Source organism: Oncorhynchus tshawytscha, linkage group LG09 (assembly GCF_018296145.1).
Source record: "Oncorhynchus tshawytscha isolate Ot180627B linkage group LG09, Otsh_v2.0, whole genome shotgun sequence".
NCBI lineage: Eukaryota > Metazoa > Chordata > Actinopteri > Salmoniformes > Salmonidae > Oncorhynchus > Oncorhynchus tshawytscha.
In genome coordinates, this window is record NC_056437.1 from 67,679,951 (window position 1) to 67,697,527 (window position 17,577).

Sequence of the window (17,577 nt, forward strand, 5' to 3'; positions counted from 1 at the left end):
GTGCGGGCAGCGATCGGTTGAAGAGGATGCATTTAGTTTTACTTGCGTTTAAGAGTAGTTGCAGGCCACAGAAGGCGTGTTGTATGGCATTGAAGCTCGTCTGGAGGTTTGTTAACACATTGTCCAAAGAAGGGCCAGAGGTATACAGAATGGTGTCGTCTGTGTAGAGGTGGATCAGAGAATCACCAGCAGCAAGAGCGACATCATTGATATATATATACACAGAGAAAATAGTCTGCCCGAGAATTGAACCCTGTGGTACCCCCATAGACTGCCAGAGATCCGGACAACAGGCCCTCCGATTTGACACACTGAACACTATCTGAGAAGTAGTTGGTGAGCCAGGCGAGGCAGTCATTTGAGAAACCAAGGAGGCTGTTGAGTCTGCCGATAAGAATGTGGTGATTGACAGAGTCGAAAGCCTTGGCCAGGTCGATGAAGACTGCTGCACAGTATTGTCTTTTATCGATGGCGGTTATGATATCGTTTAGGACCTTAAGCTTGGCTGAGATGCACCCATGACCAGCTCGGAAATCAGATTGCATAGCGGAGAAGGTACAGTGGGATTCGAAATGGTCGGTGATCTGTTTGTTAACTTGGCTTTCGAAGACTTTAGAAAGGCAGGGTAGGATAGATATACACTGCTCAAAAAAAATAAAGGGAACACTAAAATAACACATCCAAGATCTGAATGAATGAAATATTCTTATTAAATACTTTTTTCTTTACATAGTTGAATGTGCTGACAACAAAATCACACAAAAATTATCAATGGAAATCAAATTTATCAACCCATGGAGGTCTGAATTTGGAGTCAAACTCCAAATTAAAGTGGAAAACCACACTACAGGCTGATCCAACTTTGATGCAATGTCCTTAAAACAAGTCAAAATTAGGCTCAGTAGTGTGTTTGGCCTCCACGTGCCTGTATGACCTCCCTACAACGCCTGGGCATGCTCCTGATGAGGTGGCGGATGGTCTCCTGAGGGATCCCCTCACAGACCTGGCCTAAAGCATCCGCCAACTCCTGGACAGTCTGTGGTGGATGGAGCGAGACATGATGTCCCAGATGTACTCAATTGGATTCAGGTCTGGGGAACGGGCGGGCCAGTCCATAGCATCAATGCCTTCCTCTTGCAGGAACTGCTGACACACTCCAGCCACATGAGGTCTAGCATTGTCTTGCATTAGGAGGAACCCAGGGCCAACCACACTAGCATATGGTCTCACAAGGGGTCTGAGGATCTCATCTCAGTACCTAATGGCAGTCAGGCTACCTCTGGCGAGCACATGGAGGGCTGTGCGGTCCCCCAAAGAAATGCCACCCCACACCATGACTTACCCACTGCCAAACCGGTCATGCTGGAGGATGTTGCAGGCAGCAGAACGTTCTCCACGGCGTCTCCAGACTCTGTCACGTCTGTCACATGTGCTCAGTGTGAACCTGCTTTCATCTGTGAAGAGCACAGGGCGCCAGTGGCGAATTTGCCAATCTTGGTGTTCTCTGGCAAATGCCAAACGTGCTGCACGGTGTTGGGCTGTAAGCACAACCCCCACCTGTGGACGTCGGGCCCTCATACCACCCTCATGGAGTCTGTTTCTGACCGTTTGATCAGACACATGCACATTTGTGGCCTGCTGGAGGTCATTTTGCAGGGCTCTGGCAATGCTCCTACTTGCACAAAGACAGAGGTAGCTGTCCTGCTGCTGGGTTGTTGCCTTCTTACGGTCTCCTCCACGTCTCCTGATGTACTGGCCTGTCTCCTGGTAGCGCCTCCATGCTCTGGACACTACGCTGACTGACACAGCAAACCTTCTTGCCACAGCTCGCATTGATGTGCCATCCTGGATGAGCTGCACTACCTGAGCCACTTGTGTGGGTTGTAGACTCCGTCTCATGCTACTACTAGAGTGAAAGCACCGCCAGCATTCAAAAGTGACCAAAACATCAGCCGGGAAGCATAGGAACTGAGAAGTGTTTTGTGGTTATCACCTGCAGAACCACTCCTTTATTGGGGGTGTCTTGCTAATTGCCTATAATTTCCACCTGTTGTCTATTCCATTTGCACAACAGCATGTGAAATTTGTCAATCAGTGTTGCTTCCTAAGTGGACAGTTTGATTTCACAGAAGTGTGATTGACTTGGAGTTACATTGTGTTGTTTAAGTGTTCCCTTTATTTTTTTGAGCAGTGTATATCTGCAATAGTTTGGGTCTAGAGGGTCTCCCCCTTTGAAGATGGAGATTGCATAGCTGTGTGCTTGATTTTATACACCTGTCAGCAATGAGTGTGGCTGAAATAGCCGAATCCACTAATTTGAAGGGGTGTCCACATACACTATATATACAAAAGTATCTTATTTTCAATAAGTGTGGGTGTCACAAGCACTTTCATTATGTGGCTTTGAATTAAAAGTCTTAGCCCAGCCGTAACTTTTCACTCTATTCTAAAAATAGAAAACCAATTAGGCTACCAATTATATAATATTTCTAAAATGAAATGTTTGAACACCAAATGAGACTCATTGTGGAGTTTAGGATAAGATTTCAATCTGATTAGAATGATAGAATCTGGGCCCCACTTATAGTAATTACCAAACACTTTCTACTAAGCTAACATATGGAATTGTTTTAAGATGGTCATACCAATGATCATTGAGCTTTTTGATTTAGAATGTTATGGCCCTTTGGGTATCTTTTTATTGAATTTCTTATTATTTGATGAAACATTGAATTTGTCCTTACTGCTAATAGCCCATTGATAATGCAATTAACAGATGGACAAATGGACAACATAGCACATGGACAAATACATAGTTGAAAAATACATCAAAAGTAAGTGTGTTTGTCCTATATTTGAGAGATATAAGAAAGATCAGGAAATTATTACATATTTTTTGCACATATTGAACCTTTTTTTGGGGGTGCTTTTTTAAACTGGTATCGGGCTATCTTCTGACGAGTCTTGGGGGCACCCTAGAGCAAAACGGAGAACACTATCGTGTTCACGAGGTAATAATAGTTTGCATGTGGTGCTTCATTTTATCTGGTGGACAACAGTCTGAAAAATAACATGTTGCACCTTAACACAAGACCTCAAAAAGGCCTATAGTTAGCAAACTTCAGAGGTGTTGTGATATGATTAGTACACCTTCTCTTTACAAAATGTTGTTCTCACCTCCCATCGTACACCACAGTCGCCCCCTGTGGTCTACAGATGGAGATTGTTTTTCTTATTGCCTCTGTACACAAATTACACATAACATTGAGGCCTAGCACCAACTTCCTGCCACAAAGCGGACTCTGACCTTTCAACAAGCGTTGTGTGTGTCACCTACACCACCCCCGCCTCTCTTCTGCAAGCCTCCCTTTACCTATGCTGCAGAGTGAAAAGTACTCAGCCAGAACCCATATATCTGGGGGTGTCAAAAGTGCCATCATGGCCAAACCAACGCATTCACTCGCGTTCTGTGAACAAACAGGCAGTTGTTGCGACATAAGCCTGAACTTCACTTTGTTTGTTGAATACTTTGTTTCTCACCGTTCACATAGAGTGTTTCTACAATGCCCTCCTATACCAAAAGATAAAGCATGAGTTAAGATATGCAGATACACTTCACAGGACCTGCTCATCTCAGTGTGCTAAGCATCTACTACAGCATGCATTTTGTAATATTGTAACAAGTAGGTTTCCATCGGTTTCTATGATAAAAGGATCATTTTCATTTTCAATACAAATTCATTCCACGACATTGATTGATACAAAGCATTTAATGTAACCGTGTGACATAAAATAGCTATCTACCTTTTGCTTATGTTGTTTTGTATGTCACTTAATATGTAAGTATGTGATAGAAATCCAACAATGGAGGAAATGGGTATCGTGCTGCATGACACCACAGAAAAAAAATACTCCCATCTATGAGGAAAAAGCTGGTCTGTCTATGGCTACAAAATGAGATGTCCGATGACCTTTGCATTGTCATACTAACTCAGTTCATCTTTCTATTGCCATTCCTACTTCTGCATTTTATTGACTTTCACAAGGATCTTTTGACTCCACTATCCATTTACTACTAGCTCGAAACCTTTTTGTGACCTGACTTGCTTTCATGAGGGATCTACAGTATGTTGGAAAGCCTTTGTATATTTTAACACACGTCTAATTGTAGTGTATTCACCTTACGCCTTGATCACACCGACAGAGTCAGTGCGCAAAATTGGGACACAGCATCATCTGGATATGTGTTCAACAAAAGTTCACCTTCTGCTACAATTTCTGTCGAGCTGTCTAAGAATACAGTTTGACGCATAAGTTCCAGTTCGAATCCAATCCAACGTACCACACGTATGCACCACACAGAACGCACTGCAACTGCCTCTCCAACGCAATGTTTACAAGGCAAATGTAGCGTTCCATTGGAAATGAATGAACTTCTGTTGTACCAAAATGCAATGATGCTGTAGATGTGATCTAGGCGTTACTCTGCCAATCTGGTGCTGCAATTTGTGAAACCACCTGACATTTCAGTGTGAACGTGCGTCTCTGTTCTAGCCTACTTTACTGGTGCTCGACTGAAACAGGATGCGGTGTATTCACTATTTTTACCTTAACACATAAAGGGTCTCAGGGGCCTAATGGATTTGGTTGTAGAGTATGAGTGGTAGAGAAGTGTTTCTCAATCCTGGTCCTAGGAAGGGCTAACACATTTTTGTTTTGGACCAGGCACTAATGCACTTAATTGAACTAATCAACTCATCATCAAGCCTTTAATTTTAATCAGGTGTGTGGGGGCTAGGGCTAAAACTAAAATGGGCACCCCTTTGGGTCCCCAGGACCAGGGTTGATAAACACTGTTGTAGAGAATGGTAATTATACTTTTTTTTTAAAAATCTTCAGGGTTTTGTGTGGCTTCCTGCAAGACACAGGCAAATGTCAGCCTTAGCGAGAGGTTGTGGTTACGTGTGTCACCATGAAATGTCATTGGGCACTTCAATCGAGAGGGAAAGAAAGAGAGAGAGACAGAGTGAGAGAGCGCTAGAGGCACAGAGAGAGACGGTCACAAAGGGACAGACAGACAGACAGACAGACAGACAGACCTACCTGAGAGTAAGGACACAGAGAGGAGAGAGCATCTGCAAAAGTCAAATAGTAAAAACAGAGCAAAGACAGTAGGAGAACAGAATGAGGACTGTGCTGACACTTCGACCCTGACTAAGAGGGTAAGTCTGACAAGGTAGAATACCAATTTGTTTGCATGTGCATGAGCACTTTTTGTAAGATTCAACTTAGATTTAAATTTTATTAAAAAAACAAAAACAAATATTGAGTATCCCTGTATCATTCTTGTTATCATCTAGGTGTCAGCCGCATCATTGTAATGTAGTAATTTAAAACTAATCCTTAGGGCGGCAGGTAGCCTAGCGGTTAGAGTGTTGAGCCACCATGAAGGTCGCTAGTTTGAATACCCAAGCCAACAAGGTGAAAAATATGTTGATGTGTCATTGAGCAAGGCACTTAACCCTAATTTGCTTGGTATTACTATGGCTGACCCTGGAAAACAACACATTTCACTGCACATTTCTGGCGTGTGACAATAATATATATATATATATATATATATATATTATATATATATATTATATATAATATATATAATATATATATATATATTATATATATTATATATATTATATATATTATATATAATCTATATATTATATATAATATATATATATATATTATATATATATATATTATATATATATATAATATATATATTATATATATATATATATATAATATATATATATATATAATATATATATATTATATATATATATATAATATATATATATACGTTCTTTGCATCTAGGCCAACCTGGTGAATCTAACAAGCACTCAAGAGGATAGTGTTTAGACTGCCTAGTTTTTTTAGCAGTCTATTGATGCAAACAAACTTGAACATCAGCCTATTCAGGGGAGACAAGGGTACAAAATGTTTTCTCATTGAGAGTTTAACATTAGGTCATGCAGTATTCAGCAGTCTCTGGATGAATGTGTATTCTGTACAGATATCGATTCAAGAGGAGTTTTCCACTGCTGCCTTTAAGTGCCTACTTAAACTCTTCATGTACTGCTGTCAAAGGGGAGGACAGTGGGTAATAATGGTATTGGGCCTGTGATGGAAAGATTTTAATGTTGAATACAATCAAGTCAGGACTTCCCTTACCAGTGTCATGTATTTGCTGCTGTTCTATGCAGCTCTTAGGATTTGTACTGTCTAAATGTTTCTGGTGTTCCAATGCTCTGTTATAACAGCCTCTTCATCTTTAGTTTTCATCTTTGTTTTACATTTAAGCAGTGGTGGTAATGGCCAACACTCTAAGTGACAGTTTCTTAATCTATACCGTCTTTTGTTTTCCAGTTAGACAGTGGCGGTAATGATGTGGTCCATGCTTCACCTGCTGTTCCTGCTCTCTGTCCCACCAGGCTTCACTCACAACCTCCAAGGTAACTAGTGACTACATGTTAATCTCAGCCTACTCATTCAGATACGATCTGTGAAAAACAAACAGTACTTGCACCATGTGGAGAAACACAATTTATTGATTGAATTGAACGCACAGCAATAATATTTTTGGTTTGCCTTTGCTGGCTTTCCCTCCAAGGACTGTTTTGTGTGAATGACTACATCAACAACATCACATGTGTGTGGAACAGCTCGGCAGTAGATCCAGACGTGGCCTGCCAGCTCCTCGGTACAAAAGAGAACTTTAAGAGCAATCTTTTGTAAGGAATATTTTTTGTCTGTCTTTATTATTACTGCAATACAGAAAATGGCGGCATTGTGTTTTGAGGTATAAATGCATCCCTGTGTAATATTGAGAGTTTTACTTTTAATTCATTTTGTTTTGTATAGCAATAGTAGTTGCGATCTCAAACCCTTGGATAGGCCGGTGCAAGGTCATTCTTTCAGAGGTTGCAGTATTGTCTTTGAGGGCCATGTAAGTTTTTCCTGATATCAGAATGATATACAGTATGTAATTCTCCATAATTGTTATTGTACATATCAATTTCATTGTTTTCTATCACTGTCGATTCCTATTTTATTTTTCAAAATTAACTAAATCTATAATGTGAAGTGTATTTTTAATAACTGCTTGTGAAAATTAGAATTTTCACACATGTAGAACAGATGCAAGGAGTTGTTACTTTAATAAACATGCCATCTGCTTTCTGACTGTTTCTCTACAGTATTTCAGTTCAGCCGAGCACCTCCCCAGCATTAAGGTGGAGTGTGACGGGTCTGAGGCGGTAAAGCTCATAAGATACAAACCTATCCACCACAGTGAGTGTCCACTTTTTCAGTGTTCTCTTTTGTCTAGTGTACCTGCGAGAGTAGCCTCTCACTAAATAGCCGTTCTTCTTCACTGGTTCATTTGGGAGTTATATTCTTGCATGGGTACATATTCAATACTGAATCTATGTGCCATTATCAATGTAAACGTTGCTTTGGAAAGCATCTGCTAAATGACAGGTCTCAGACAAGATTACCCATCACCTGACTGTAGTTCACCAAACCGCCTCCTCTATATTTCCGTTTCATGGTATTAGATGACTGACATCTCCCTCTGTTTCCTTACAGTTAAGATGCATCCTCCTGGTAGTCCGGTCATCATCAATGGGACTAATGCCACCTGGAGTGCTGGTAGTCCGCTATCTATTAAGATCTATGAATATGAGTTCCAGGTCAAGGTGAAGAGGGAAGACCAGCTATGGGGGGTGAGTGAGAATGACAAACCATTTGGTGGGTGGGTGTGAAAGTGTGTGGTATTGGCTGAACACGCAGTATTCCTGATGAATGAGTTATAGTGAATCTAATTAGTGGGTAGTCATGCATAATACCGGCGCCTGAGTATTTAGCTGTGATTGTTGGCGGAATCTTCGCTTCCATAGACATCAAAGCATGTACATTTGAGTTAAACACACTCATCTCAAATCTGGATTTCAGCCTAAATAGTTTGAGAGTCTTGTAGCATTGTAGTGATTATGTTTATTTTTGTTTACCTGTCTCTCTGTCAGGAGGCCCAGAGTTTGACCAGACTAAAGCATGAACCGTGGTTAGAGCTGGATGTGGAGGAGCGTGGGATTCATCACATCAGGTTGAGAGTCAAGCCGACCCAACCCCCCTCTAGCCACTGGAGTGAGTGGAGCACCACTGCCTCCTGGACATCAGAGGACGAGGTCTCTCCAACCTTTGGTACATTTGATGCCATGCCACAAACTAGAACCTTACATCTACTATATGTTCAGTCATACAGAAGACTCTCTATCCTATCCAGAGAAACTGACAGTCGGTGCATGGTGAAGTTCATGCGGCCCATATAGGAATAAAACTAATTTGCTGGTCTCAAAAGTTCTGTTAACGACCCATGTTAATTGCATTAAATGGATCCAGATGCATTTCTGAGACCTACATTCCAACCGTGCTCCTGTTCTCTGGTGTTTCAGTGGAGTCCCCGGACCTGACTTTGTGGCTGGTGTTGAGTGGTGCGTTTTTCACGCTCATCATTGTCATGTTGCTGGTCTTCTACAAAACTCATACAAACAATAGGTGAGTAATGCGTAAAGGTGGATTATATGCGTACATGTATGTATTGTTGGGTCAGATCAGTAGTGAGACCTACAACCTTTGGCTCAGTGAGTTAATTTGGTCTTGTGCCGTGTTGATGACGGGGGCTTGATTTTTATCATTGGTTACGTAATCCAAGACGAAGCAGATTTTGCGTTCAGGACCTTAGGTCTGTTTGGGTATGTAGTGTCAAGTTAATTCTGGGACAGACCCAAAATGGCTTATTAAAATCCATGTTGTTTTGGTGCACTATAGGAAACACCAGTATGTGCCTGATCCCGCCAAGTACTTCCAGCCACTTAACTCTGTCCACGGTGGAAACTTTCAGGTACCTGGAAAATACTCCAACTTCCTGCTAAACTTGAAACCTCTTGAACCAATAAAATTCTGTGTATGTGGCGTTATTCACTGGCGTGAATGTTTTCTTGATATGAAAACCTAGTGGACGGCCTAATATAATATTCTGGAACCTGGTTGAGTGGATATATCCGCATTTATGTCCTTATTTAACTTGACTTACTACTTACTTACTTTTGATGCTTACAGTTTGGAACAGCCTCTTTAGTTGCCAGTAAAAGGATAGTGCCCACCCACAGTAAAAACCAAAGGGAAACATTAGTCATGAACACAGGCCCCTTGGTGTGGTTTATGTTGCTTTGAATTCCTTGCATTAAGTTAGATGCAGACATACACGCTCTCTCTACCACATGCACACAATAACACACCAATAAACTCACACATGCACTCATTTTAGACATATGAACAAGCACACACTGATCTTGCAGCAACTTTCAAAACTTGATACTTGCCAGTGTAGATGCAGTAACATATTTATCCTTTGTCATTTTGCCTAAGTATAAGCATAACTTTCAATTTCACCAATATCTGTGACACTGTACAGAGCGGCGGATACTGACGTGTGTCTCTGGCCCTCCCCATGCAGAAATGGCTGAGCCCCTTGTTTGCTCCAGAGTCCTTCATCACTGCCCAGCCCTGTGAGGACATCTCCCCCGCGGAAGTGTCTGGAACAGAAGTCTGGGACGTCACTGACTCCACCAGCACCACCACCGCGGCCTTTCTCCTACACTCTGACCCCAACACTCCCTCTGATGGCTGGAACAGCAGCGGCCAGTCCTCCTGCTTCTCCAACATCGACTACTTCTACACCAAATACCCCAGCAGCCTCTTCATCGAGTCTTGCCCCGTCTACTTCACCTACCAGGGGGACCACAGCTCTCTCTCCACCACATCCTCCTCCTATGAGCGCCTGGTGCGTCTCGGTCGGCTGCAGAGCCAGCCCCTGAGCCCAGACTCTGGTTTCGGCATGGAGAGCGTAGAGGGGGAGGACCAGGTGGAAGAGGAAGGAAAGAAGGATAAGGAGAGGAATGTGGTTCCAGTTGCCCCTCTTGTCTTACCAGTCTCCCTGCCTGCTCAGATCCCCCCAGGCCCTCACCATCCCCTGAGTCTCCCCCAAATCCCCCTTCATAATCCTGAGTCAAACTCTGCCATGGCGTCTAGCGGCAGTTACAATGCCTGGCCAGTAGAGGCTGCTCTAGGCAGATCCTCCTCAATGACAGTGGAACCCAGTTGTATTGGCTATTTGACCATTAAAGAGCTGCAGAACACCTACAGCAACAAGTCTATTTGAACAATCCATTTTTCACTCAATTTGCATTTTAGTTTAGCTGTTGAACTGATTCTTCGTGCAAACTATGACAAGGCTGATAATGCAGGTACAAACCAATACTTTTTTACATGGAAAGTATTGTAGAGTTCTAAATATGTAGCTTATGTGTATTTTATATACATTTTGTATATTACTTGTACTACTATTGAGGCAGCTGGTTTGCCAATGCATTGTTACTTTATCTCAGATAGTTAGTGCTGCTAGTTGTTTTTGTCTTTAAATGTGTTCACTGACAGCTTGTTTGTATGAAGACCTGAATAAAACCTCTGACAGAAGAGAAGTGGGTCAGCCTTAAACTTCCTGTGTTTGTGGCCTTAGATAGTGGCGAGGTCGGTTCTGTTTCAGATGAGGGAGGACAATTTTTTTTATGAGCATGGCCATATTTCTATTACAGCATATTGGATGACTGTCATTCATATTCATTTCACCCAGTTCAATGTAACATCTATAGGTTTATGCTACTACGTGATACTCAACATTTCTCTATACCCATCATGAGGTTATTACAGCCAATGTAGGTGCACACAGGTCAAGAGAGAGATTAAAGATAACAGACAGCGACACACTCAATACCGTCTTGCACACTCTTGCTTGCATCTAGCTGATATAGGGTGCAGTCAGTGAGAGTTTCTAATGTACAAATTTGGGTATTTTTATCTGTTCCGTTCAATCATTTTTTTAAACAGAATCGGTGGAATGAATACACCCTTGATCACGTATAAACACAGTTCACTTTCATAGCAGCCATGTTGTATTCCTTATTGCATATATGCACTCTCCTACTCTCACCTTTTCCTTCCTTTTTGGACTTCAATGTACAACACATCAGCTGCATGTGACCATGTGAAAAAACCTTTCCAAGACGAACAATATCATACCCGCTACACACAGCCTACATCATTGTCACCATATTAGCTAAAGTAACATCATAGTCAACATAGCTAATAGAACCTTCTAATGTGTTAGTAAACCTGCTACAGTCATTCAGTAAAGTTAGTGTTCAGTCAGTAAGCAGTTTAGAACTTGCCCCGGTGGCAATAAATTTGTAAAACTAAAAGCTTACCTTGAATTGGAAGTGTTCCAATATTGTGTTGAATAGTCATAGCTAGCATATTGTTTGAGTGCTAAACTAGCTAGCTGCATTTGCTAGCTAAGTAAGTGAAACTGGAAAACACTCTCTCCTCCATTTTGGAAGAAATTAAATTGTTCAAGTATTGTCTTTCTGAGTCAACTACTCACCACATTTTATGCACTGCAGTGCTAGCTTCCTCTAGCTTATGCTTTCAGTACTAAACTCATTCTGATTCTTTGATTGGGTGGACAACATCTTAGTTCATGCTGCAAGAGCTCTGATAGGTTGGAGGACATCCTCCAGAAGTTGACAAAATTACTGTGAAGGCTATGGAAGGGATTGAGGACCATGAGCCTCCTACGTTTTGTATTGAAGTCAATGTAACGATAACTAACAAACTTCCATACTTGACAGTGTTCCGTACACGTGACCATATTTTAGCGCCCCCAAAAATTAATACTTCCAGGTCAAATGTGATAGTATTACCATTGTAAAGCACAATTTCTCTGCTTCCCAGCAAAACCAATGATGCGACCTTCATGCTGCCCATCTCTGCATGATTGAAGAAGGCAATGGAGCTCCACCCAGTCTTTTGAAAAATTGTGGTGGGGGAAGCGAAAGCTACTGAGTAGTAGTGAAAGGGGGAGAGGTGTCGTGTGGGGAAACTGCTTTTTTCACTCCAATTTATGACCTCTAAAATGTCTATAGAACAATATAAAGAGTTTATATAACGTGTCATTATTTTTTTAATAGGGATTTTAGGGCGGCGCTAAAATTATCTTCACAAGTAAACTGCGGCTGTCTCGCGACTTTTGAGAGTCATGATGGCTTGCAGAGATGATGCAAAAAATGTATGCATTCAGATGTACAATTGACTAGGTATCCCCTTGTCCCTTTCACTGATACGTCACATGTATTGTGCAGCGTTAGAAGGGTCCGTTTTTTCAACTTTTCTCAAATACATTTGCTCTATTACCATGTCAATTAAAGCTGGAATAGAAAAGTAGTTTACACCCCAGATTTTGATGCCAACACAGTCGCTACAGTCCCATTAGTTTTTATCATAGCCTCGTTTGAAAGTTGCGGTACGCAAAACCTGTACGGAACTGTGTTAGCTATCGTTACCCAGAGGAGCGGTCCTCCGTCTACACCATGGTGCTACCCTACAGAGTGCTGTTGAGGCTATTGTAGACCTTCATTGCAACAGTGTGTTTGAATTAATTATTTGGTGACGTGAATATATTTAGTATAGTTTTATTTGAAAAAAGAAGCTTTTGAACTGTTTTACGATTTAAAAAATGAAATTCACTGAGGATGGTCCTCCCCTTCCTCTTCTGAGGAGCCTCCACTGGTGTGGATGTACAGTTAGTCAGAAGTTTACATACACCTTAGCAAAATACATTTAAACTCAGTTTTTCACAATTCCTGACATTTAATCCTAGCAAAAAATGCACTGATAGTTGAATGATTTATTTCAGCTTTTATTTCTTTCATCACATTCCCAGTGGGTCAGCAGTTTACATACACTCAATTAGTATTTGGTAGCATTTAAATTGTTTAACTTGGGTCAAACGTTTCGGGTAGCCGTCCACAAGCTTTCCACAGTAAGTTGCGAGAATTTCGGCCCATTCCTAATCAAATCAAATCAAATTTTATTTGTCACATACACATGGTTAGCAGATGTTAATGCGAGTGTAGCGAAATGCTTGTGCTTCTAGTTCCGACAATGCAGTAATAACGAGCAAGTAATCTAACTAACAATTCCAAAAAAAACTACTGTCATACACAGTGTAAGGGGATAAAGAATATGTACATAAGGATATATGAATGAGTGATGGTACAGAGCAGCATAGGCAAGATACAGTAGATGATATCGAGTACAGTATATACATATGAGATAAGTATGTAAACCAAGTGGCATAGTTAAAGTGGCTAGTGATACATGTATTACATAAGGATGCAGTCGATGATATAGAGTACAGTATCAACGTATGCATATGAGATGAACAATGTAGGGTAAGTAACATTATATAAGGTAGCATTGTTTAAAGTGGCTAGTGATATATTTACATCATTTCCCATCGATTCCCATGATTAAAGTGGCTGGAGTAGAGTCAGTGTCATTGACAGTGTGTTGGCAGTAGCCACTCAATGTTAGTGGTGGCTGTTTAACAGTCTGATGGCCTTGAGATAGAAGCTGTTTTTCAGTCTCTCGGTCCCAGCTTTGATGCACCTGTACTGACCTCGCCTTCTGGATGGCAACGGGGTGAACAGGCAGTGGCTCGGGTGGTTGATGTCCTTGATGATCTTTATGGCCTTCCTGTAGCATCGGGTGGTGTAGGTGTCCTGGAGGGCAGGTAGTTTGCCCCCGGTGATGCGTTGTGCAGACCTCACTACCCTCTGGAGAGCCTTACGGTTGAGGGCGGTGCAGTTGCCATACCAGGCGGTGATACAGCCCGCCAGGATGCTCTCGATTGTGCATCTGTAGAAGTTTGTGAGTGCTTTTGGTGACAAGCCGAATTTCTTCAGCCTCCTGAGGTTGAAGAGGCGCTGCTGCGCCTTCCTCACGATGCTGTCTGTGTGAGTGGACCAATTCAGTTTGTCTGTGATGTGTATGCCGAGGAACTTAAAACTTGCTACCCTCTCCACTACTGTTCCATCGATGTGGATGGGGGTGTTCCCTCTGCTGTTTCCTGAAGTCCACAATCATCTCCTTAGTTTTGTTGACGTTAAGTGTGAGGTTATTTTCCTGACACCACACTCCGAGGGCCCTCACCTCCTCCCTGTAGGCCGTCTCGTCGTTGTTGGTAATCAAGCCTACCACTGTTGTGTCGTCCGCAAACTTGATGATTGAGTTGGAGGCGTGCATGGCCACGCAGTCGTGGGTGAACAGGGAGTACAGGAGAGGGCTCAGAACGCACCCTTGTGGGGCCCCAGTGTTGAGGATCAGCGGGGAGGAGATGTTGTTGCCTACCCTCACCACCTGGGGGCGGCCCGTCAGGAAGTCCAGTACCCAGTTGCACAGGGCGGGGTCGAGACCCAGGGTCTCGAGCTTGATGACGAGCTTGGAGGGTACTATGGTGTTGAATGCCGAGCTGTAGTCGATGAACAGCATTCTCACATAGGTATTCCTCTTGTCCAGATGGGTTAGGGCAGTGTGCAGTGTGGTTGAGATTGCATCGTCTGTGGACCTATTTGGGCGGTAAGCAAATTGGAGTGGGTCAAGGGTGTCAGGTAGGGTGGAGGTGATATGGTCCTTGACTAGTCTCTCAAAGCACTTCATGATGACGGATGTGAGTGCTACGGGGCGGTAGTCGTTTAGCTCAGTTACCTTAGCTTTCTTGGGAACAGGAACAATGGTGGCCCTCTTGAAGCATGTGGGAACAGCAGACTGGTATAGGGATTGATTGAATATGTCCGTAAACACACCGGCCAGCTGGTCTGCGCATGCTCTGAGGGCGCGGCTGGGGATGCCGTCTGGGCCTGCAGCCTTGCGAGGGTTAACACGTTTAAATGTCTTACTCACTTCGGCTGCAGTGAAGGAGAGACCGCATGTTTCCGTTGCAGGCCGTGTCAGTGGCACTGTATTGTCCTCAAAGCGGGCAAAAAAGTTATTTAGTCTGCCTGGGAGCAAGACATCCTGGTCCGTGACTGGGCTGGGTTTCTTCCTGTAGTCCGTGATTGACTGTAGACCCTGCCACATACCTCTTGTGTCTGAGCCGTTGAATTGAGATTCTACTTTGTCTCTGTACTGGCGCTTAGCTTGTTTGATAGCCTTGCGGAGGGAATAGCTGCACTGTTTGTATTCAGCCATGTTACCAGACACCTTGCCCTGATTAAAAGCAGTGGTTCGTGCCTTCAGTTTCACACGAATGCTGCCATCAATCCACGGTTTCTGGTTAGGGAATGTTTTAATCGTTGCTATGGGAACGACATCTTCAACGCACGTTCTAATGAACTCGCACACCGTATCAGCGTATTCGTCAATGTTGTTATCTGACGCAATACGAAACATCTCCCAGTCCACGTGATGGAAGCAGTCTTGGAGTGTGGAGTCAGCTTGGTCGGACCAGCGTTGGACAGACCTCAGCGTGGGAGCTTCTTGTTTTAGTTTCTGTCTGTAGGCAGGGATCAACAAAATGGAGTCGTGGTCAGCTTTTCCGAAAGGGGGGCGGGGCAGGGCCTTATATGCGTCGCGGAAGTTAGAGTAACAATGATCCAGGGTCTTTCCACCCCTGGTTGCGCAATCGATCTGCACACCCAATTTTTCAGTTTTTGATTTGTTAAAAAAGTTTGAAATATCCAATAAATGTTGTTCCACTTCATGATTGTGTCCCACTTGTTGTTGATTCTTCACAAAAAAATACAGTTTTATATCTTTATGTTTGAAGCCTGAAATGTGGCAAAAGGTCGCAAAGTTCAAGGGGGCCGAATACTTTCGCAAGGCACTGTATGTCCCCATGTGCAGTTGCAAACCGTAGTCTGGCTTTTTTATGGCGGTTTTGGAGCAGTAGCTTCTTCCTTGCTCAGCGGCCTTACAGGTTATGTCGATATAGGACTTGTTTTACTGTGGATATAGATAATTTTGTACCTTTTTCCTCCAGCATCTTCACAAGGTCCTTTGCTGTTGTTCTGGGATTGATTTGCACTTTTCGCACCAAATTACGTCCATCTCTAGGAGATATAACGCGTCTCCTTCCTGAGTGGTATGATGGCTGCGTGGTCCCAAGATGTTTATATTTGCTTTATTTATACTTATTTATACTTATATTTATTGTTTGTACAGATGAACGTGGTACCTTCAGGCGTTTGGAAATTGCTCACAAGGATGAACCAGACTTGTGGATGTCTACAATTATTTTTCTGAGGTCTTGGCTGATTTATTTTGATTTTCCCATGATGTCAAGCAAAGTAGTTTGAAGGTAGGCCTTGAAATACATCCACAGGTACACCTCCAATTGACTCAAATGATGTCAATTAGCCTACCAAAAGCTTCTAAAGCCATGAGATCATTTTCTGGAATTGTCCAAGCTGTTTAAAGGCACTGTCAACTTAGTGTATGTAAACTTCTGACCAACTGGAACTGTGATACAGTGAAATAATCTGTTTGTAAACAATTGTTGGAAAAATTACTTGTCATGCACCATGTAGATGTCCTAAACTGACTTGCCAAAACTATAGTTTGTTAACAAGAAATTGGTGGAGTGGTTGAAAAAACGAATTTTAACAACTCCAACCTAAGTGTATGTAAACTTTCGACTTCAACTGTAGGTGTGTATATGTTTGTGTGTGTATGTGTGCATGTTTTTGTGTGCATGGGCCTGTGAGTTGTGTGGGGGAGGTGTTCTGATTTCAGAGTGTATTTGTGTAACAGATCTAAGGGTGGTTGTGGCTTATGAATGCTGGGGTGTGAAATTAGATCCATTTGTGCATTTGTGTGTGTAAACATGTCCTGTCAGGTATGTGTGAGTTTGTGTATTAGTATGTGGTCTGACATTTAACTGTGACACCAAGTTCCCACCGCTGACTTTCGCTCTCTTGAAAAAGTTGTTTTACTTGTTACAAGTCATTGCCACATCAAATCAAATTTGATCAGTTACATGCGCCGAATACAACAGGTGTAGACCTTACAGTGAAATACTTACTTACGAGCCCCTAACAGACAGTGTAGTTTAAAAAATATATGGATAAGCATAAGAGATAAAAGTAACAAGTAATTAAAGGTACAGAGTCAATGTGCGGGGGCACCGGTTAGTGGAGGTAGTATGTACATGTAGGTAGTATGTACATGTTAATTAAAGTGACTTTGCATAGATGACAACAGAGAGTGGCAGTGGTGTGGAGAGGAGAATGGGGCAATGTGAATAGTCTGGGTAGCCATTTGACCAGATGTTCAGGAGTCTTATGGCTTGGGAGTAGAACCTGTTTAGAAGTGTCTTGGACCTAGACTTGGCACTCTGGTACCGCTTGCCGTGTGGTAGCAAAGAGAACAGTCTATGACCAGGATGGCTGGTGTCATGATGTTGGCCTGTGAGTAAGGTTTATGACCCCCCCCCCCATAAATACCTTTCTCTCTTCCCTCTCTCTTGACTCTACAGAGGGACTCTTGAATAGCTTTTGTTAAACATAGAGAGTCTGGGAACATCAAACAAGTGGAGGGAAAGGAACCATATTTCGGTAATA

At 42.5% G+C, this 17,577-nt stretch overlaps 1 protein-coding gene across 5 annotated transcripts; it reads left to right on the top strand.

Annotated features, from left to right (window-relative positions):
• The first annotated feature begins 4,771 nt into the window (after window positions 1–4,771).
• On the top strand, window positions 4,772–10,597 carry il2rb (interleukin 2 receptor, beta). 5 transcript variants are annotated; one of them, XM_024432889.2, is made up of 10 exons: window positions 4,772–4,868; window positions 6,428–6,513; window positions 6,658–6,792; window positions 6,923–7,007; window positions 7,258–7,351; window positions 7,649–7,785; window positions 8,086–8,263; window positions 8,515–8,617; window positions 8,891–8,963; window positions 9,579–10,597. In XM_024432889.2, exons 1-10 carry the CDS (start codon window positions 4,866–4,868, stop codon window positions 10,281–10,283), a joined length of 1,599 nt encoding a protein of 532 aa, XP_024288657.1. In that variant the 5' UTR covers window positions 4,772–4,865; the 3' UTR covers window positions 10,284–10,597. The 5 variants fall into 5 exon arrangements, with proteins under 5 accessions (XP_024288657.1, XP_024288660.1, XP_042183237.1 ...); XM_024432892.2 differs by having other exon boundaries at window positions 4,774–4,868; window positions 6,672–6,792; XM_042327303.1 differs by lacking the exon at window positions 4,772–4,868 and adding an exon at window positions 4,919–5,236 and having other exon boundaries at window positions 6,672–6,792.
• Window positions 10,598–17,577: the final 6,980 nt, after the last annotated feature.

Coding starts and splice junctions, on each gene's coding strand:
- il2rb (XM_024432889.2), top strand. Junction 6,793..6,922: donor AACTTTAAGAGCAATCTTTT/GTAAGGAATATT, acceptor TGTTTTGTATAG/CAATAGTAGTTGCGATCTCA. Junction 8,264..8,514: donor CGAGGTCTCTCCAACCTTTG/GTACATTTGATG, acceptor CTGGTGTTTCAG/TGGAGTCCCCGGACCTGACT.